The 23,397-nt window shown below is 41.4% G+C and overlaps 1 protein-coding gene across 1 annotated transcript in view; it reads right to left on the bottom strand.

The window, feature by feature from the left end:
* Nucleotides 1–2,990: 2,990 nt before the first annotated feature.
* The window catches only part of TMEM212 (transmembrane protein 212), a 28,112-nt gene continuing 7,705 nt past the window's right edge, over nucleotides 2,991–23,397 (bottom strand). Inside the window, exons 2-3 of the mRNA XM_061637736.1 lie at nucleotides 7,493–7,552; nucleotides 2,991–3,350 (exon numbers count right to left, since the gene is read on the bottom strand). Coding sequence (XP_061493720.1) covers nucleotides 2,991–3,350; nucleotides 7,493–7,552 — 420 coding nt within the window. The remainder of the gene's footprint in view (nucleotides 3,351–7,492; nucleotides 7,553–23,397) is intronic.

Raw genomic sequence — 23,397 nt, 5'->3', positions numbered from 1 at the left:
ATCCGTAAATTTCAGTTTGTTATTTTCTGTCTTCAGTTTAGTTCTCAACATTTCCACATCCATCTGAGACTTTTTTAAGAAATCCTCATGAAATTTAATTAATATTATAGTGAAGATTTCTCCTAACGTGTATACTTTTGTAGGAAATGTTGCTTATACACATGTTGCAAAGCAATTTCCACTAATATAATGCATTTTTAATGTTATTTTTGCTAGTGAGTGCACACTTTATCCTTACATATATATGGCTCAAGAACTGCACTGCAACATTCAGAGAAGGTCAAATTTCAAAGAATGTCTATGGTTCAGTTCACATGTTGTTTTGGAAAGTGTGAATTAGGTAGGTTCTCCTTTAAATGTGAAACTGAATTGAATTTCTCCCCTATCCCTAGTTGAGGTACATTTCAGCATAAGTGGTCTCCAACACATTGGACCTCATGTTGTACATGGGATTCATCAAAAGCTCTGCTACATTGTTGGAATCCCAACTACACTGCTGTGATAGATAACGCTGGTGGAACACCTCAGATACACTAGAAGAACACTACATGGGAGGTGTAGATAAAATGGGGCAGAAACAGGACAGGGCAGGTAAGAAGGACACCAGATCCTATACACCTTCAGTCCACAGCCGTGTGCTGTCCGTTGTGCAACTTTACTCTAGCCCAGCCTTTCCCAACCAGTGTGCCTCCAGATGTTGTTGGACCACAACTCCCATCAGCTTCAGCCAGCATTGCCAATGGTCAGGAAAGATGGGAATTGTGGTCCAACAACATCTGGAGGCACACTGGTTGGGAAAGGCTGCTCTAGCCCTAAACCTGGTGCTGAATATTTCCATCCTATTGACTTCAAAGTCGATTCTGGGTGCTACAATTACCTTGTGCCACACAGCCCAAAACATGGGTGATCAGGCTCAACTAGCACCGTCTAGTGGTAGGGTTGATACTGTAATTTATTTATTTATTAAATTTATATCCCGCCCTTCCTCCCAGTAGGAGCCCAGGGCGGCAATGGAGCACAGGCTGTCAGTTGGAATGAGGTCATTGAGTAGAGGGTCTGGGGAATGAGTATGTTTCCCAGAAAACCCCTCAAAACTCAGCTTTGTAGTTATCCTTGGCCCTTTCTGGATCCAAGATGATGATCAGGGGACTGGAAACAAAACCCTGTGAGGAGAGACTGAAAGAACTGGGCATGTTTAGCCTGGAGAAGAGAAGACTGAGGAGAGATATGATAGCACTCTTCAAGTACATGAAAGGTTGTCACATAGAGGAGGGCTGGGATCTCTTCTCGATCATCCCAGAGTGCAGGACACGGAATAATGGGCTCAAGTTGCAAGAAGCCAGATTTTGACTGGACATCAGAAAAAACTTCATAACAGAGCCATACGACAATGGAACCAATTACCTAGAGAGGTAGTGGGCTCTTCGACACTGGAGGCATTCAAGAGGCAGCTGGACAGCCATCTGTCGGGAATGCTTTGATTTGGATTCCTGCATTGAGCAGGGGGTTGGACTTGATGGCCTTATAGGCCCCTTCCAACTCTACTATTCTATGATTCTAAGATAATAAAATTTGTATGACGCATATGGCATCTTACTTATTCTCCTGGTATTTATCAGTTGGGCAATAATACAGAAAAATCTAAAGTCAGGTATAATATTAAATCAGTCCTTCACAACTTGTGATCCACTACCAAGCTCTGGGCTGTGGGTGGGAAATCTCAGGCCTAGGGATGGAAAGATCTGTCAATTTCAGTTCTCTCAGTTTCTCATTTTTCCAATGTTAAATTCAGTTCTCTACAGTTCTGCAGCAATCTGCAGATTTTTTAAAAAATCCTCATGAAAATTATCCACCATTTTAGTGCGAATTTCTCCAAATAAACACATTTTTGTAGACAGTGTTGACAAAGATGCACATTTTTGCAAGCCATTTCTCATCATTTTATGCCTTTTTGCCTGTTGTTTTCACTCATATATTCATTTTTATGCACACTTTCCCCTAATCCTTGCATTTTTGTAAACATTGTTTGATTGGCAAACTGCATCCAAAAATTCTAGTAAACGTGAATGTCGAAGGATGGCTGTGTTTCAGTTCTCACATTGTTTTGGAAAGTGTGAATTTGAGAAATTCTGCTTGAAATGCGAACTGAATCAAAATTCTCACCCATCCCTACTCAGGCCTGGGGGCCAAATGCAGCCCTCCAGTTCTCTGTATCTGGACCTCAGGATTCTCCCCTCTTCTCACTGCTTACTCAGCTATACCCCTCACTGTCCCTACTTCATGCTCCTCTTGAGTAGTTTTCCTGGCTGGAATGTGCCCTTCAACTCTGATAACACCTCTTGGTTGCCTGGAAAGAGGACAGAGAGAAACTCAGCTGTGTAGAAACTCAGCTACTGTACAAAGGTAAAACTTCCATTCGTTGCTTCACCCCTTTTGCCTCTGGTCCTGCCCACCACTGGCATGTGGCCCCCAGGAGATGCCCAGATGGGAATGCAGTCCTCGGGATTTTTTTTAAAAAAGGCTTCCTATCCATGCCACAGGCAATCATAGAGCAACAGCCAGAATCTAGGAACGAAAAGTCAGATGCCAAGAAACAGAAAGCAGACATAGTGGACATTCTTGTTGCCCAGACAACCCCCCATGCTGTCTTGGAAAGTTTTGTATGACTTTAAGGTCAGTGGGAGCTGATGGACAGCTTGGGATGACAAAGTCAGCTGGCAGCAGCACACAGATGGTTGGCTTTCTGGTTCTAATACTGGGAACTTTGGACATCCATTAGAGTAAATGCAGCCCACTGTCTCCATATGGTGGCAGCTCAGTAGAGGCTTAATAAACCTCCAGTTGTTGTCTTCTGTCTACAGAGGTGATGCATAGCTGGTGGGCAGTGTTTCATTTGAGAAGTCACAGGTTGTGGCAGGCCCAAGGACTGGAGTGAAATCTGCAGGCAAAATAACTTCCTCATGTTCAGAAGAATCCTTAACACGCTGCTCTTAATCATTACTTTCCTGACAATGATTAATACTCACATTTAAGTGTCCAAACTGGAACAGTCTTGCCGTGAGTTTGACCACCGTAGCCAGGGATGCACAGAGCATGGCAAGACCTGAGCAAGAGTCTAGTATCTGCAGTGCCAGATGGTACCACTCATACTGCGATGGGTCCTTGCACACCGAAGCAAACTTGCTGTAAGGAAACGGGGAAAGGACTGCATAGCCAAGGTAGTTTGTACCCGAAATCCCAGCAAAGGAGTAGTAGCAGTAAGGTCCGAGAAGGAGGGACGCAACAGCAATAGCACCTTGAATAGGAGAGCTGATGATATTCAAAATGCAGAAGGTGAAACTGGCTTCCCACTGGAATTAAAAGAGAAACCTATAATCACAGTAGGTCACTGATGCAAACGTATTATTCATTTCATATTTTAGATGTGTATGCTAACTTTATGCCCAACAATCAGGGCCCTCACATGAACATATTGTTGCACATTCCCTACATCTGTGAGAGGCAAAATGTTCAAGAGGGCAGTGCTTATCCAGTTTTTGTTTCATTTGGAAGGAGAGGTCATTGGAGGTTTAAGGGTGTTTTTTGTAGTGTTTGGGTTTATGCACCACTAGGGTGGCCACAGACACATTGTCAAAAAAGAGGAAATGCATCACTAAAAAAAAGAAGTGGTACAGATTTTCATATGCTAATGTATAGCTGCAAATTTAAAAACAATTACTATAATTTAAATGGAAACACAATATATCTCACCCTAACAGGGAAGGATGTGGGTTGCATTCAACATACTGCTAAGTCAAATGTTCTGCCAGTGCAAGGATTTCCCCTTCCTTGATAAAAGGTTATTCTACTCTCCTCCCCACATGTGCCTTCTTTTTTTTTTTTTTTTTCAATAATTTTTATTCAGATTTTCATAAAACATACAAGACAAAATCATAAAACATTCAAAGACAAAAAACAAAATCAAAAATAGTTAAACAAAAAGAAAAAAAGAAAAGAAGAAAAAAAAAAACAAAAAACAAAAATAAAAAATAAAGAGTAAAATATTGACTTCCCATTTGTCAAAGATCAAATCAGTTATAAGTCTATAATATATAGCAATCCTGTCTCTTAAGTCATATTATAAAATCACTTTCCTCCAGTAGTTATCTTACTTAATCATCAAATCTCATAAACATTACTTTATTCTTTCCACAAAAAGTCAAAGAGAGGTTTCAATTCTTTAAGAAATATATCTATCAATTTTTTTTTCCAGATAAGCATATCGATTAATCCATCTCATTACTAATTATGATAATCTTATTGTCATAACCATAGTCAAAATAAACATTTCAATTAATCCATCACATCAGAATCTGTTAGGTTCAGTAATTTCAGTAGCCATTGTTCTATTATCTCTATTAGTTCCATTTTCCATCTTCCATCTTCAGTAGTCTTGTTAAGTCCAGTAATTTCAATATCCAATCTTCCATTATCAGTATTCCATAATAATCTTGCTGTCAAAGCCATAGTCATATAATAAGAGTCTGATGGGAATTACCTCTATCCCAAATATTTTCTTGCCATCCATTCTGAATAAGTTGCTGAAATACTGCTGTAAAATCATATCTCTGTTCTTTTTTTCAAAATACACTGGGTCATCTCTTAAAAGTTTTTCCATTGTCACATGGCTGCAGTTAATTCCATAGATTTTCTCTATATTGGGCTCCATCACATCATTCCAGTCCAGAAGATAATCCATGCCATTGATAACTTTATCTCTAGAATCTTCATTAATTTCTTCAGAGATAACATTGAGTTCCAAACAATAGATTTTATTTCTAAAGTCCATAGACTCCAAATCTTGTTCCTGTTCCACGTTTGTTCCAATCTCCGGGATCTCCTCTCTCACAGGGACCCCTATTCCAGTCTCCAGGGTCTCCTCTCTCACAGGGACCCCTATTCCAATCTCCGGGGTCTCCTCTCTCACAGGGACCCCTTCCAGGGTCACCTCTCTCACAGGGACCCTTATATCTTTAATCTCCTGCTTCATTTTACTCAATTCAATTTTCGTTATCTCAATCTCATTCATTATTCTCTGAAACATAGTTATTTCCAGATTCTCAGCCACTTTCTTAATTGCCATTTTAAAAGAAAAATATAGGAAAACCACTTCTTATTTCAGCAACAATTGGGTTAATACTCCAAACTTGGTGACATCACAGTATAAACAGAGCAGACAGCCTTATCTCTCCAATAGTTAAGTAAACAAAATGCAGTTCCCAGGATCGAAGCAATTAATGGCAATCGTCAAGAAACAGATTCGTCAAAATAAAATAGACCAAAAAGAGAGTAGTCTCAAAACAGTATAATATTTTTCAAAATAAAAATCTGGAATAGAAATCCCTCTTCTGTGTGTATCTTTAGAATGCAAATCCAGGACAGCTTTTTGCAACAAAAACAGAGATAAGCTATTAATTAGTGCGTAGCAGAGAGAAGTTACGGCTCCCCAGTGAGATGTCAAAAACCGATCAATCTGGCAAATCTCTTTTAAACAGCAACAATTTAAGTCAAGTAAAAGAAAAATATAGAAAGAAGGGTGCTTGCCTGTTAGTGCGTTCTCTCTTAGAAGATAAGATGAACGTTCGCTTTAACAGATAGAGCTTGCTGTTGAAAATCCGTCCCACCTTCGTCGGCTGGACCTCGTCCCATAAATTAATGAGATCTGGTCGTCCCAACAAAAATAGGCTTTGAGGTTAATCTCTTCGTTTCTCCCTACCCGGGAGAAGTTTAATCAGTCAAAAAAAAAAGAAAAAACTGACTGATATATCTGAATAAGCTTCTTTTGAGGCAGGAGCCCGTCTCAAAAGCAGGCACAGGCTAAGTCACCCTTCCCGGAAGTCCCACATGTGCCTTCTAAATCTGTTCTGGGGGGATACTCCTACATGACCTATAATGGGCGCTGGGATGCTTTTTAAAACATTTTAGCTGGCTCTTTTGGTGTTGTGTTGGTCCATTATGGATGTAGTTAATGTTCTTGTTCATTTATTGTCATGGAACTATACCGCTATTTTAATGACAGCTTGATTGTATTCTGCATTATATATATTGGGGTGGAGATCTTGTGGCCATCCAGATATTGTTGGACTGTCATTCCCATCAGCCCTCGCCATTGGCCATGTTATCTGGGGCTGATGGGAGTTACAGTCCAACAACATCTGGAGGGCTGCAGGTGCTCCTCCCCTGATGTGTATAGTGTTGCTACATTTTGTGGACGCTGCCTTGTGCAGGCTTCTGCTCCAAAAAAGTGGCCTAAAAGATCCTTAAAGGATAAACAATACTGAAATATATTCCACTGACCCATGAGGCCCACAGAAAGAGATAGGAAAGGGGCTCTCCAGAGGTCAAACCCAGCTCTGTCTCACTGTCACTATCCACCAGGGATAAGGAACTGTTGCCTTCCAGATGATGCTGGACTACAGCTCCGTTCCTGTCCATTAGCCATGCCATTTAGAACCATTAAGGCAGGTCCAGCTATTTCCTGACTATTGTGAAAACAACCACTGTCTATTATGGGCCATTAGCCAAGCCATTTGCTTGACAAAGAAAATGGCTGGCTGCTGCTACTACAATCTTTCTGGCCACACTAACTCTTTGTTCAAACCCAGACTTCTTCACAGCAATCAGATTGCAGTTCTGGAACAGTACAAGATGCCTTACACTAAGTCTGGCCATTGGCCCATCGCACTCAATATGGACTCCTCTAATTGGAGCAGGGTCTTCCCCAGCCCTGCTTCCTAAAGGCATCTTATTAAAAATGATAAGAAAAAGTCTCTAAAGCAGCAATACTAATGTAAAGGCAATCAAGAAACATTAACATTAATTTTAAATTGCTTTTTTAAAAAATGTGTTTTTAAAATTTGCATATTTGTTTTTAATGTTTTAAATTGTAGACCGACCAAAGAGAGCTTCAGCTATGGGGCAGTATATAATAATAATAATAATAATAATAATAATAATAATAATAATAATAATAATAATAATAATAATAATAATAATAATAATAATAGGGTAATGCAACAAAGTAAGGCAGCAATGCAAAACTGCATGTTGCATGGGGAAAGTGTGATTTCTTTTTTAAAAATCTAAAATCCTTTGTTATGGCAAATCCAGTAAGGATAATTTTCTAAGTATAAGTTCTTATTTTTGCATTTTCTATGTCTCAGGGAAGTACAAAAATGACTTTTTTGAAGTTCCACTGGTTTGAAGACTTTTATTGGTTCTAACAACATTCCCTTCTTTCAAGCCAGGAAATATCTCTGGATCCTGCTCAGTCTTGTAAATCTAGTAGAATGTTTCAAAGTGTGCCTGCTCTAAGCCCTGTATTCTTTATCTGATCCATAGCTGAAGGCAGGAAAAAATGTGCTTTTTCTTCCTCTTGATTCTATGCCTGGATTAACTCTGCCTGCCTGCTGCCTAGAATGTGACACTGTATAGAATAACCACATAAATTTACCAGGTATCTCTGAGTCCATTGTTTTTCAGCCAGAGCAACAAGTACACCTGCAATAACTGCCTGTAGACAGAGAGGAAAACATATGGTTACATGTCATAAAGTCAGCAATGTTAATAGTCCTTTGTTCTTTCCAAAGAAGTTTGCAAAACAGACTTTTTAAAAATCACAACGCAGGGAAATAAATCCACGATGCGTACTATACAAGTATAGATTTTAATACAGAAATCTACATTCTAATAATCTTCTTAACCCTTTTATAGTTTACTAATCAGGCACTGAGGTTGGAAAGATCCTGATTAAGTCACAGTTTAGAAAAGTTATAACAATGAGATGTTGCCATTGACTCCAATTTAATTCATTAATAAGGGGAAAAAAACTTGCAGTTTAAGAACTTACCTATAGCCACAGATATTTGTATCAAACTTTGAAAAACAGGGAAATTGTGTGGCTATAGTAAATGTACCAAGGGATCAGGAGACTTGACCTCCTTTCTGAGATATTGTACTGGACTATAAATTTGTAAAAATGCGAACACAATTTGGCTTGGTCTTTCACTGTCCAATTCACTTCCTGTATAGTTTGGAACAATGCATACTGAATCCAATGGGATTTACTCCTGTGCAATCATGCTTGGGATTGCAGCTTTAGATTTCCCCAAAAATATTTTTAACATATGTTAAATCTGTGTGTCTGTCCTGCTGACCCTTTCTCTTATAATGTAGAAACTACTGTATCTGCAAGAGAAGGAATCATGAAGATGGTCTGATGGTCTGATAAGTGGCAGACACTTTTGAATTTGTTTAACTTGGTTAATCTGGTTAATTGGTCTGCAGGTCCCCAAAGTTTGTTGTATTTTAATAAATATAAACTTAATCCAAGAGTATGTCTCATAACTATTCTTTGAGGGTGTGGGTAGGGATGTAGTTCACTTGTTGGTTCCAGTTCATTTTCTGTTTCACTGGACCAGCAGACATTTCAGTTCCATGTTTTTTCTGTTTCTGATTTTATTTTTTTTGGCTATTCCCAGTCTGTTTTCTCTCTCTCTCTCTCTCTCTCGTAAAGTAATGATATTGTCGTCGGTCAATCAACTTTATTGCTTGAGCCATAGGCCATTGCAAATACAGAACAAAATTGAAGAATAACATTTTGACCATAAAACTACTTAAGGTATGTATGCTGTACAAAGGCAAAATGACTAATATACTTATAAAACTAACCTTAAGATTACACCACATTATTTAAAATCCATTAAATTTTAACTGTTAAATTAACTGTTAAATTAACTGTTAACTGTTTGTTAACTGCAAAACTTAAAAATAGTAATAGAGCTAAAGCAATTGATGACAGGAATATTAAATCAGAGCATCCTCATGGCAATTTGCTGCATTATCAGAAATGATTTTTTTTGCAGATCCTTAGTGCTGCTAGGGCAAAAAAAAGAGACCATATGGGTTTCAAATGTATCTGTGTTAGGCAAAATATAGAAAATCTTCTCTGGGACATGGTTAGAATGCAGATGGGATAAAATAAAATCCAGACATTTAACTCATGGCTAGTAATGATATTGTTAACGATATTTCTACTGATTTTTATCATTATTTCTACTGACAGTCTTTTTGTTTTTCTATTTAAATTTAAATGAGGCGGCTAATTGCTCATCAAGTTTGTCTCTTGCTTCAGGCTTTTTGCTGTCAACACCCCCCCTCAATTAAACTATGCATGTTCATTTGAATTTATTTGTAGTTATGTGATGTAATTTTGACAGTAAAATTTAACCACTGTATGCCAATTTTTGTTAATAAAAATGTTTTATGAATATACTGTTTTCTTGTTCTTGATTCAGTATGTTTTAAGTAGACACATCCTCCTCTAAGATGCACATCTTAATGTGGTGAGGGGGTCTGAGAGTGTAGAAGAAGCTGAAAGCAATGCCATCAGGAGTCTAGACGAAGAGGCTAGAAATTAAGAAGAAACGGGGTTGCTTTAATAGTGAGAAATGATGTAGCAAAAGCAATTAAGAGCTATAATGCAAGGTCTGAGCGAGTGATATTAATGAGATTAAACAGGAAACCTATTAACATAATCATCATCCAAGTCTATGCTCCAACTGCAAACCCAGAAAAAGAGGAATTGGAGAGATTTTATGCAGAAGTATAGGAAGAAATTGATCACACACCAAAACAAGATGTTCTGATAATCATGGGGGACTGGAATGCAAAAGTAGGGAACAGAGAAGAACTAGGAATTGTGGGGTAATGGGGCTTAGGAGACAGAAATGCAGCAGGAGAAAGACTTATTGAATTCTGTGAAGCCAATAACTTGTTTCTTGAAAACACATTTTTTGAGCAGCCAAAAAGACAACTGTACATGTGGACATCACTAAATGGTCAATATAGGAATCAAATTGATTATACAATTGGTAGCAGAAGATGAAGAAGTTCCATACTTTCTGCAAAGACAAGACCAGGAGCAGACTGTGGTACAGATAATGAACTGGTAATATCGAAAATCAGAGTAAAGCTAAAGAACAACAAAGCAATCATAATGCCAAAATACAATTTAAATAACATCCGAGAAGAATATAAAGATCAAATAAGGATCAGATTTGAGGCTTTAAACTTAGTGGATGGAGAACCAGAAGAACTATGGATTAAAGTCAGAGACATGATCAGGGAAGAATGCAAAAAGACAATACCTCTAGTTAAAAAGAGAGCAAGACTTCAATGGATGGCTGACGAAACTGTTAAAATTGTTAAAGATAGGAGGAAAGCAAAAGCAAAAGCAAAAGCAAGAGGAGAAACATGATTTGAACCCTAAATGCAACTACACAGCGACTAGTACACAGGGACAAAGAGAACTATTACAATAGTTATTGTATAGAAATAGAAGAGGACAACAAAAAGGGTAGAACATGAGCTCTATTCCAAAAGATTAGAGAAATGAAAGGAAAATTTAAACCAAGAGTAGGGATGTTGAACAATCAACAGGGGAACACACTGATTGACCCAGATGAAATAAAATGGAAGCAATACAGTGAAGAATTCTGTAAAAGAGATGCCAGGATGACAGATTCATTCATGGAGGAACCGTGTGATGAAGAACCAGAACTTTTAGAATGGGAGGTGAAAGCTGCTCGTAAAATACTTGGACGAAACAAATCACCAGGAACAGATGGTATACCAACAGAGTTGCTACAAGTTACTGAGAATGAATCTGTTAAATTTTTGATTGATGGAAAACTAAACAATGGCCCACAGACTGGAAGCCTTATTTTATTATTTTATTTATTTATTAAATTTTTATACCGCCCCATAGCCGAAGCTCTCTGGGCGGTTCACAACATCAAAATATCAACATACAATTTTAAACCACACATTAATCAATTTAAAACATGACTCATTAAATTTCCAAAAAACCCTATACTAAACTAAAATACTAAAATACTAAAAATACTAAAATGCTAAATACTACAGTACTGAAATGCTAAAATGCTAGAATGCCTGGGAGAAGAGGTAGGTTTTAACCTGGCGCCAAAAAGACAACAATGTTGGCGCCAGGCATACCTCATCAGGGAGCTTGTTCCACAATTCGGGGGCCACCACTGAGAAGGCCCTTTTTCTTGTTACCATCCTCCGGGCTTCCCTCTGAGTGGGCACCCGGAGAAGGGCCTTCGATGTTGAGCGCAGTGTACGGGTAGGTTCATATCAGGAGAGGCGTTCCATCCAGTATCGTGGTCCCAGGCCGTGTAAGGCTTTATAGGTTAAAACCAGCACCTTGAATCAAGCCCGGAAACATATAGGCAGCCAATGCAAGCGGGCCAGAACCGGTGTTATATGTTCGGACTGCCTGGTCTGTGTTACCAATCTGGCCGCTGCATTTTGCACAAGCTGCAGTTTCCGAACCGTCTTCAAAGGCAGCCCCACGTAGAGCGCATTGCAGTAATCTAGTCTAGAGGTTACCAGAGCGTGGACAACTGAAGCAAGGTCATCCCTGTCCAGATAGGGGCGCAGCTGGGCCACCAACCAAAGTTGGTAGAAAGCACTCCGTGCCACCGAGGCTACTTGAGACTCAAGTGACAGGGATGGTTCTAAAAGTACTCCCAAGCTACGAACCTGTTCCTTCAGGGGGAGTGCAACCCCATCCAGGACAGGTTGAGCATCCACTATCTGGTCAGAAGAACCACCCACTAACAGCATCTCAGTCTTGTCTGGATTGAGCCTCAGTTTGTTAGCTCTCATCCAGTCCATTGTCACAGCCAGGCATCGGTTCAGCACATTGACAGCCTCACCTGAAAAAGATGAAAAGGAGAAGTAGAGCTGCATGTCATCAGCATACTGGTGGCAACGCACTCCAAAACTCCTGATGACTGCACCCAGCGGCTTCATGTAGATGTTAAAGAGCATGGGGGACAGAACTGACCCCTGCGGAACTCCATACTGGAGGGTCCAGGGTGTCGAGCAATGCTCCCCAAGCACTACCTTCTGGAGACGACCTGTCAAGTAGGAGGAAAACCACTGCCACGCAGTACCTCCAACTCCCAACTCAGCGAGCCTCCCCAGGAGGATACCATGGTCGATGGTATCAAAAGCCGCTGAGAGATCAAGGAGAATCAACAGAGTTACACTCCCCCTGTCTCTCTCCCGACAAAGGTCATCATACAGGGCGACCAAGGCTGTCTCCGTGCCAAAACCAGGCCTGAAACCCAATTGAAATGGATCCAGATAATCAGTTTCATCCAAGAGTGTCTGGAGCTGGTCCGCAACCACTCGTTCTAGGACCTTGCCCAGAAATGGAACATTTGCTACCGGCCTATAGTTATTAACAATTTCTGGGTCCAGGGAAGATTTCTTCAGAAGTGGTCTCACTACTGCCTCTTTCAGGCAGTTAGGGACCACTCCCTCTCACAATGAGGCATTAATCACTTCCCTGGCCCAGCCGGCAGTTCCATCCCTGCTAGCTTTTATTAGCCAAGACGGGCAAGGATCCAACACAGAAGTGGTTGCACGCACCTGTCCAAGCACCTTGTCAACGTCCTCGAGCTACACCAACTGAAACTCATCCAAAAAATCAGGACAAGGCTGTGTTCTGGAGACCTCATATGATTCAACTGCTATAACATTGGAGTCCAAGTCCTGGCGGATGCAAAAGATTTTCTCTTGGAAGTGCCTAGCAAATTCATTACAGCAAGCCTTAGTTGGTTCTACCATGTCCCTAGGGCCAGAATGTAATAGCCCTCGGACAATTTTAAAGAGCTCCGCTGGGCGGCAGATAGATGCTTTGATAGAGGTAGCAAAGTAACACTTTTTTGCCGCCCTCACTGCCCCTAGATACAACTTGGTATAGGCACTTACCAATGCATAATTGCATCCATCAGGAGTCCGTCTCCATCTGCACTCAAGCCGTCTCCTATATTGTTTCATCGCTCTCAGCTCTGGAGTGTACCATGGAGCTGTATGAGCTCTACACAGGAGAGGGCACGCAGGAGCGATCATGTCAGCTGCCCAGGTCATTTCTGTATTCCACAGTTCAACCAGGGTTTCGACAGGAGCACCAGCCCTATCAGCCGGAAAACTCCCCAGAGTCCTTTGAAAACCATCAGGATTCATTAGTCTCCGAGGGCAGACCATCTTAATGGGTCCCCCACCCTTGCAGAGGGGAGAAGCCGTTGGAAGTCTAAACTTCAACAAGCAGTGATCTGTCCATGACAATGTAAGATTCCCCACATTCAGTATCCCAATTCCAAAGAAAGGGGATCCCAGGGAATGCAGTAATTATCGAACCATTGCCTTAATATCCCATGCAAGTAAAGTAATGCTCAAGACTAAAGTAATGACAACAGAAGATTTATGTAACTTTAAAGTTGACAATGAGGACATTGAACTTGTCAAGGATTATCAATACCTTGGCACAGTCATTAATAAAAATAGAAACAATAGTCAAGAAATCAGAAGGCTAGGACTGGGGAGGGCAGCTATGAGACAACTAGAAAAGATCCTCAAATGCAAAGATGTATCACTGAACACTAAAGTCAGGATCATTCAGACCATGGTATTTCCAATCTCTATGTATGGATGTGAAAGTTGGACAGTGAAAAAAGTGGATAAGAGAAAAATCAACTCATTTGAAATGTGGTGTTGGAGGAGAGCTTTGTGGATACCATGGACTGTGGAAAAGACAAATAATTGGGTGTTAGAACAAAGTAAACCAAAACTATGACTAGAAGCTAAAATGATGAAACTGAGGTTATCATATTTTGGACACAAAATGAGAAGACAGGATTCACTAGAAAAGACAGTAATGCTGGGAAAAACAGAAGGGAGTAGAAAAAGAGGAAGGCCAAACAAGAGATGGATTGATTCCACAAAGGAAGCCACAGACCTGAACTTACAAGATCTGAACAGGGTGGTTTATAACAGATGCTATTGGAAGTCGCTGAGTCATAGAGTTGCCATAAGTCATAGTCGAATTGAAGGCACATAACAACAAATCCTTTCATGAACAATTTAATATTTTAAGAAAAAAAGTAAGCAAAAATTGCCTTACACACACACACAAACACACTGATTGATTGATTGATTAGATTTATATCCCACCCTACCTCCCAGAGGAACCTGTAACCTATCTGTTAATTTCATTTTTATATTATTTCTACAAATGACTTTTTATTTCTGTAATAAAAAGAATGTATTTAAATAAATTGTTAACTATATATTCAACATTTACCTGCTTGTGACTTCTTTTTACATTAGTTCTCCATGTGCATTACAAAAGTGCACTCCCTCCCATCCTTTTCTCCAAGGAAAAGTTAAGTCAGCCATCTTTAGAAGACTTCTTGCAATTGTTTCTCTCTGTGTGTGTGTCCTTGTCTGTGCACTCAGTGGGACTTCCTTCTGAGGCAGCATGGCTACATTTTCATCAAATCTCACATGACACCCAAGGAAAATGGATCATACTGGAGAAGGAAAAAGCAAAGCTCAGGTACCCAAGTTTGCACTGAAACCCAGCCCCATACCTGGTTCACTTATAAATACTAGATGGATTAAGAATAAAAGATTCCCCCATGCTCTTTCCCCTGATTTTTTTATCCCTGGCTGGCATGCCTTGCCATAGTGGCTTCCAAGGCAATCACACAACAGTCCCAGGCTTAGGCAACCTGGTCCCCTCTCTTCTCCATAGGGCTGCGATCTTAGCCCCATTTATCTGGGAGTAAGTCCCATTGCTCTCAGTGGGACATACTTCCGAGTTGGCATGTGGGTAGAATTTAATTCAATCTGACATGACACCAAAGGAAAATTGATCATGCAAGAGAAGGAAAAAGCAAAGCTTGGGCACCCCAGTTCCTTTTTGCCTTACTGAATTTGCCAGTCAGTATTGTCTAATATTGTTCAAATGTTTTTGTACATTATGAACAAAATACAAGAAGGTCACAGCTTTGTTTAGCAAATGGATTATAGTGGCTCCAAACCAAACAACTGTTAGTCAAGTTTTTAGAATGCTGGCCCTTGCTTCTCACTGCGCATACAGTGCACTATTATACTCCAATGTTAATTATGTTAAATTAATTTAAAACCAGCCATTTTTTAAAAAGTTTTAAACTCTAGAAGCTCATATATAGAGCAAGGTCAGTGATATGATTACAGGTACTCTAGGAACATGTGTGATTATTAATGAACTTCTACAAATTATAAGAACATCTGAGGAAAAATCCACCAGGCTTCTGGATTCTGTGGGGTTTTCTTTGTATTGCCATAAAATGTATAGGATTATTAAACAAGTGTTTCTTAGTCCAGCAGTAATTTTTTTGTAATATTTTGTTTTCAAATATGATTATGGGAAGCAGCAAAATGGCGATCAAGGGTATTTTCAATTTAACATGACAGAATGTGAAAAATCCATACTGGCGATAGTATATAGTCATGACCATGGCTATGTAATATAACAAATAACAGATGGAAGCTTTTAAATCTCAGTAGGCTGAAAGCAAAAAGTAAGGTAATGTCAACCTTTGTTGTGGAACTTCAATATGCCGATGATAATGTAGTGTCCACACATTCAGAGAAAGATCCTCAAACTATCCTAAATGTCTTTGCAGAAGCATTTGAAAAACTTGGGCTCTCACTTAATATAAAAAAACCCAAGGTGCTTGATCAACAGGTGCAAACTAGTCCCTCTGTAGCACCATCAATCTAGCTTAGTGGTGTGATGCTGGAGAACGTTGATCACTTTTCCTATCTTGGCAGCCATCTCTCTGTAAAAGTTGATATCGACACTGAAATTCAACTTTGTCTAAGCTCTGCAAGTGCCGCATTCTCCCAAATGAAGTGTAGAGTGTTTGAGGATCAGGATATTCGCAGGGAGACCAAAATGCTTATTTACAAAGCCATTGTACTACCGAACTTACTGTATGCCTGTGAAACATGGACCATTTATAAATGCCACTCCCAACTTCTTGAAATATTCCACCAACACTGTCTCTGGAAAATTCTGCAAATTACTTGGGAAGACAGATGGACTAATGTTAGCATTTTGGAAGAAGCAAAGACTACCAGTGTTGAAACAATTATCATTCAACATCATCTTCGCTGGCCTGGCCATATTGTTCGAATCACCTCTTCCTGATCACCGTCTTCCAAAGCAGCTACTTTACTCCCACCTTAAGGATGGAAAACGGAATATCGGTGGACAGCAAAAGAGGTTTAAAGATGTTCTTAAAGCTAATCTAAAAAAATGTAACATGAGCATCGAGAACTGGGAAGTTTTGGACCATGAGTGTCCCAATTGGATGTTGGCTATTATCAAACATACTATGGACTTTGAAGAAGCACGAGTACAGGGCGAAAGGGACAAACGAGCTAAGTGGAAGGCATGTCAAACAAATCCTCATCACGACTCTCTTCCATCTGGAAACCTATGTCATCACTGTGGGAGCTGTGTAGATCTAGAATTGGCATCTACAGTCACTTACGGACCGTTAAAGAGCTTATCTTGGAAGACAATCTTACTCGGTCATGAGTTATCGCCAATGTATGAATGAATGAATATGTAATATAAAACATTTTTTTGTTGTAATGTGCCTTCAAGTCAATTACGACTTATGGCGACCCTATGAATCAGTGACTTCCAATAGAATTTGTTATAAATCACCCTGTTCAGATATTAAGTCATATTAAAGATTGTGCAAAGTAAAAGGATACAATTAAACAGGTGATATCTGGGGTCGGTAATGACTCATTGTTAATTCCTGTAGGGTATCTTGGACTCATGCATTTTCCCATTTATTTAATGTCTTACATTTATTTACCCCATATTCTTCAAGGAGCTCAAGGTGGTGTACATGGTTTGCCTTCCCCACTTTATCCTCACAACAATGCTGTGAGGTAGGTTTGGCTGAGAGGCAATGACTGGCCCAAGGTCACCTAGTGAGCTTCATAGCTGCGTGGCGGTTTGAACCTCCATCTCCCAAGTCCTGCTTCAGTTCAAAACCGCCTGGAGCTAGAAATAAAAAAATACTGGACAATTATTTGTTATTGCATTTATATACCACTTAATCACTAGCATTTCTTTTTTTCCCATTAATTTTATTCAAATTTTCAAACACAAAACAAAACAAAAAAGAAACAAATTAAACAATAAAATAAAATGTTGACTTCTGATTTGTTGCAGATCAGTTATAGGTCTATGATATATAACAAACCTGTCTCTTAATATATTACAAAGTCACTTTCCTCCAGTAGTTATCTTAATTAATCATCAAATCTCATTAACATCCAGAGATCCAGTGCCTGCAAGGAAAGAGGACCATCACCGCCCAGGGAGGGAGAGCCATCTGCCTGCTTGTGCTGCTGCTGCTTGGCCAACATCTCTGCTCCCTCCTTCTTGGGCTCCTGCTCTGCACGTGGGCACCTTGCAGGACCAGGCTCCAGGTACTCAGCCAGCTGTGCCTGATACTGTTCCACCTGTCCCTTCTCTGGAGGAGATATATAAGCCGGCTGGCTGAGGGGGCTTGGGAGATCCAGTGCCTGCAAGAGAAGAGGACCATCACCGCCCAGGGAGGGAGAGCCATCTGCCTGCTTGTGCTGCTGCTGCTTGGCCAACATCTCTGCTCTCTCCTTCTTGGGCTCCTGCTCTGCACGTGGGCACCTTGCAGGATCAGGCTCCAGGTACTCAGCCAGCTGTGCCTGATACTGTTCCACCTGTCCCTTCTCTGGAGGGGATATATAAGCCGGCTGGCTGAGGGGGCTTGGGAGATCCAGTGCCTGCAAGGGAGGAGGACCATCACCGCCCAGGGAGGGAGCGCCATCTGCCTGCTTTGCTGCTGCTGCTTTGCTGGCGTCTCTGCTCTCTCCTTCTTGGGCTCCTGCTCTGCACTTGGGCACCTTGCAGGACCAGGCCCCAGGTGGCGTTATACGTGGGAAGAAGAACGGTCTTAGAGCTGGCGTTTGGGTGCACAGAATACGGGACTGTGTCTTCTGTGTGGGTTTGAAGTGGATGAATGGGTGTTATATGAGTGTATGTTGTGAGTGAATGTGTATTTTTATGTATATGAGTTTTTTGTATTTATAGTTTATCATGTGCCTCGGGAAGAGATTTTATCATCAAGAGGGGAGACCTGAGGGGGCCCCAATTGCCGTAGTGACGGGTAGAGGGAGGTATGGTGATATGAGAGGGACGTGCCAGGTAAGGAGAACGCGGCCCAGACATGTAGTGGCTGTGCCGCGTTCTGGTCCTTCTCATACCCGCAGGGTTGTTGGTTGTCCTATCAGCCAACTCTCAGATCTCCAGTTGCTGCTTTTTAATGCCAGATCAGTACATAATAAAACCTCCCTCGTCCATGATTTGATTGTGGACGAGGTGGCTGATCTGGCATGTATAACCGAGACCTGGGTGGGCGAACAGGGAGGAGTTAGTCTGTCCCAGCTCTGCCCACCGGGGTATCTGGTTCAGCATCATGGTAGATCTGAGGGTCGGGGAGGGGGGGTCGCTGTGGTCTATAAGAGTTCCATTTCACTCACCAAGCACCATGTCCATGCAATCACTGGTCTGGAGTGTTTGCACCTTGTGCTGGGACAGAGGGACAGACTGGGAATCCTTTTGGTGTACCGCCCACCTTGCTGCCCAATGGCTTCCCTAACTGAGCTGACGGAAGTGGTCTCGGAGATACTGTTGAGATCCCCCAGACTATTAGTACTGGGAGATCTCAACATTCATGCTGAGGCTACTTTGTCTGGGGCAGCTCAGGACTTCATGGCCGCCATGACAACCATGGGGCTGTCTCAATATGTTAGTGGCCCAACACATACATCGGGGCATACTCTTGACCTGGTCTTTGCTACTGGACATGGGGATAGTGATCTGGATGTGGGGAGTTTTACATCTCTCCCGTTGTCATGGACAGATCATTGCTTGCTGAAGTTTAGACTTTCAGTAGCCTTTTCCCTCTGCAAGGGTGGGGGACCTATTAAATTGGTCTGCCCCCGGAGACTAATGAATTCTGAAGGTTTTCAAAAGGCTCTGGGGGTTTTTCCGGCTGATAAGACTGGCGCTCCTGTCGAAGCCCTGGTCGATCTGTGGAATACAGAGATGACCCGGGCTGTTGACACGATCGCTCCTGCGCGCCCTCTCCTATGTAGAGCTCATACAGCTCCTTGGTATACTCCGGAGCTGAGAGCGATGAAACAAGACAGGAGGCGGCTTGAGCGGAGATGGAGACGAACTCCCGACGAATGCAATTATGAGCTGGTTCGTGCTTCTACTAAGCTCTATGTAGGAGCGGTGAGGGCGGCAAAAAAACAACATTTCGCCGCCACTATTCAGTCATCTCTCTCACGCCCACGGGAGCTTTTTAAAGTGGTTTGTGGCCTACTTCATCCAGGCCTACAAGATACGGCAGATACATCGGTAGCTCGATGTAATAAATTTGCTGAACACTTCCAGCATAAGATCTCATGCATTTGCTGGGACTTAGACTCCTATTTAATAGCAGTTAATCCTACTGAGGTGTCCAGAGCACAGTCTTGTCATGTTTTGTTGGATGAGTTTCAGTTCGTTCAGCTCGAGGACGTGGACAAGGTGCTTGGACAGGTTCGTGCGACCACTTCGGTACTGGATCCTTGCCCCTCTTGGCTAATTAAAACTAGCAAGGAAGGAACAGTTGGCTGGGCCAAGGAAGTGATTAATGCCTCTTTATGAGAGGGAGTGGTCCCTGGCTGTCTGAAAGAGGCGGCAGTGAGACCACTCCTGAAAAAACCTTCCTTGGACCCAGAGGACGTCAGCAGCTACAGACCAGTAGCCAATATGTTCCGTTCCTGGGGAAGATCCTGGAACGTGTGGTTGCTGACCAGCTCCACGCGCTATTGGATGAAACCGATTATCTAGATCCATTTCAATCTGGGTTCAGGCCTGGTTTTGGCACTGAGACTGCCTTGGTCGCCCTGTTTGATGACCTATGTCGGGAGAGAGACAGAGGGAGTGTAACTCTGTTGATTCTCCTTGACCTCTCAGCGGCTTTTGATACCATTGACCATGGTATCCTTCTGGAGAGGCTTGAGGAATTGCGAGTTGGAGGCACTGCTTGGCAGTGGTTCCGCTCCTACTTAGCGGGCCGTCTCCAGAAGATAGTGCTTGGGGAACATTGCTCGACACCGTGGGTTCTCCAATGTGGGGTCCCGCAGGGTTCGGTTCTGTCTCCCATGCTTTTTAACATTTATATGAAGCCGCTGGGGGCGGTCATCAGGAGTTTTGGAGTGCGTTGTCATCAGTATGCTGATGACACGCAGCTCTACTTCTCCTTTACATCTTCTTCAGGTGAGGCAGTCGACGTGCTGAACCGTTGCCAGGCTGCGACAATGGACTGGATGAGAACTAACAAACTGAGACTCAATCCTGACAAGACTGAGATGCTGTTGGTGGATGGTTTCTCTGATCGGATGGTGGATATATACCCTGTCCTGGATGGGGTTACACTCCCCCTAAAGGAACAGGTGCGTAGTCTGGGAGTCATTTTAGACTCTTCCCTCACACTTGAGGCTCATGTAGCCTCGGTGGCCCGGAATGCGTTCTACCAACTTCGGTTGGTAGCCCAGCTACGTCCCTATCTGAGTAAGGAGGACCTCTCATCAGTGGTACATGCTATGGTAACCTCGCGTCTGGACTACTGCAATGCGCTTTACGTAGGGCTACCTTTGAAGACGATTCGGAAGCTATAGCTAGTGCAAAATGCGGCAGCCAGACTGCTAACAAGAACTAAGCGGTCTGAGCATATAACACCTGTGCTAGTCCGTTTGCACTGGCTTCCAATATGCTTCCGGGCCAGATTCAAAGTGTTGGTACATACCTATAAAGCCTTATACGGCGCGGGACCACGATATCTGTCGGAACGCCTCTCCCGATATGAACCGGCCTGTACACTGCGGTCTACTACGAAGGCCCTCCTCCGGGTTCCGACTCATAGGGAAGCCCGGAGAGTGGTGACAAGATCTAGGGCCTTCTCAGTGGTGGCCCCCGAACTATGGAATGGTCTTCCCGAGGAGGTGCGCCTGGCGCCGACACTATCATCTTTTCGGCGGCAGGTTAAAACCTTTCTCTTCTCTGAGGCATTTTAATTCCTGTGAATTCTAAATTATTATATTTTGATTTTAGACTGTACAGTTTTGTGTACAGTTTTGTGTTATTTTTATTGTATTTTTAATGTTCACCGCCCAGAGAGCTGTTGCTAGTCGGGCGGTATATAAGCTTAATTAAATAAATAAAAAATAATAATAAAAAAATCACTTTATTCTTTCCGCAAAAAGTCAAAGAGAGGTTTCCACTCCTTGAGAAATATATCCATCGATTTTTCTCCAAATAAACATGTCAATTAATCCATCTCATCAAGTCTGCTAGGTCCAGTAATTTCAATAGCCATTCTTCCATTATCAGTGTTAATTCCATCTTCCAACTTCCATCCTTGCACCCATAATAATCTTGCTGTCATAGTCATAGTCATATAGTAAGAGTCTGATGGGAATTTCCTTCATCACAAATATTTCCTTGCCATCAATTCTGAATGTGTTGCTGAAATATTGTTGTAAATTCATATCTCTGTTCCTCTTTTTTACGAAATGCACTAGCACATCTCTTGAGAGTTTTTCCATTGTCACATATCTGGAATTAATTCTATAAATTTTCTCTATTTCAAGTTCCATCAAATCATTCCAGTCCAGAAATACCATCGAAACATTGATAGCTTTATCTCTGATATCTTCATCAATTTCTCCAGGGACAACGCCGAATTCCAAACAGTAATCTTTTATCTCCAGGATCCACAAACTCCAAATATTTTTCCAGTTCCACACTTGATATATCTGTTCCAATCTCCAGGACTTGCATCCTCCCTTTAATTTTTGCCATAAAGTCCAAATCTTTTTCCAATTCCACATTTGATATATCTGATCCAATCTCCAGAATTTGCTCCTTCCCTTTAATTTCTTTTTCATCTTCTATTGCTTGTCCATCTGCTTCTTTTCTCATATAATCCTTTATTTCTTTCAGCTCCTGTTTCACTTTACCAAATTCAGTTGCCATCTCTTGTCTACTCTGTCCCAGTTCTTGTTTCGTTATCTTAATCTCATCCATTATCTTCTGAAACATATCCACAGGGAAAAACCCTTCCAGGGGTACATCCAGGGTCTCTGCCACTTCTTTGATTGTCATTCTTAAAGCCGAAGAAAAAACCTTTCAAATTTCCAATATAGCCATAAAAATTTTTTGCCATAAAAAATAAGATAAGCTTTTTAAATTTTCTTTCCTCCTCCTTAATTCCTTGTATAAAAGAGAGAAGTGTAACTCACCCAGGTATCTTGATTGCTGATTCTTAAACAAATCTCTTTTACTGTAGTAATTTAAGCCAAATGATAAGATTAGACAGAAGAAAGCTCGCCCGTTGTGGATCGTTTAAAAGAAAAAACGTCTCGCTTTTTTTCAGCCCAGCTTGCTGGAAGTCCTAACTCCGTCCTCGGCTGCTAGGTATGCCTTCTTTTCCCAGGGAATTCCTGATCAATTCCATCTTCGGTTCACCCTTGCCTGGGAGAACATTTATACCAGTCAAAGTTCCCTTTTGACTGATTTTAAACTGAAAAAAGCTTCCTCTGAGACAGAGCTCATCTCAGAGGCAGCCACAGGCGGAGCAATCCTTCCGGGAAGTCCCACTTAATCACTAGCATTTCTAAGTGGTGTACCAAAAAATGAACCATACAGAAAATAAAACAGTAAACATTTATCATAAAACCAAACCCTACCTTAAAATGTATGCTGGAACAAGGAAGTCGTAGTCATGCACCTGAAATTCAGCAGGGGTGTGTGTGTCTGTCTAATCTCAGTTGGGAAGGAGGTTCCAGAGGCCTGGGCCCACAGCACTGAATATGGGGCTTCTAGTCATTATGAGCAGTGCATCTGAGCTATAGAGGACCACCAACAGAGACCCCCCCCCAATTAGGCTGGGGTATAAGGAATAAGGTATCCTGGACCCAAGGGGTTGTATTTTTTTATCATTAATTTTTATTCAAATTTTCAAAAACAAAACAAACAAAACAAATTAATAACTATTACAATAAAAACTATTGACTTCCGATTTGTCGTAGATTAGCTATAAGTCTATAATATATAACAAACCTGTCTCTTAATAAAATTATACAATTATCTTCCTCCAGTGGTTATCTTAATTGGTATCAAATCTCATTAACATCATTTTATTCTTTCCACAAAAAGTCAAAGAGAAGTTTCTAATCCTTGAGATATATATCCATCAATTTTTCTCCAAATAGACATGTCAATTAATCCATCTCTTCAGGTCTACTGAGTCCAGTAATTTCAATAGCTCTTCTCCCATTCTCCCATTATCAGTATTGATTCCATCTTCCATCTTCCAT

This window comes from Rhineura floridana, chromosome 7, assembly GCF_030035675.1.
Source record: "Rhineura floridana isolate rRhiFlo1 chromosome 7, rRhiFlo1.hap2, whole genome shotgun sequence".
Lineage (NCBI taxonomy): Eukaryota > Metazoa > Chordata > Lepidosauria > Squamata > Rhineuridae > Rhineura > Rhineura floridana.
The sequence above is the reverse complement of the archived record's forward strand: the minus strand, read 5'-3'. Positions and strand labels throughout refer to the sequence as shown.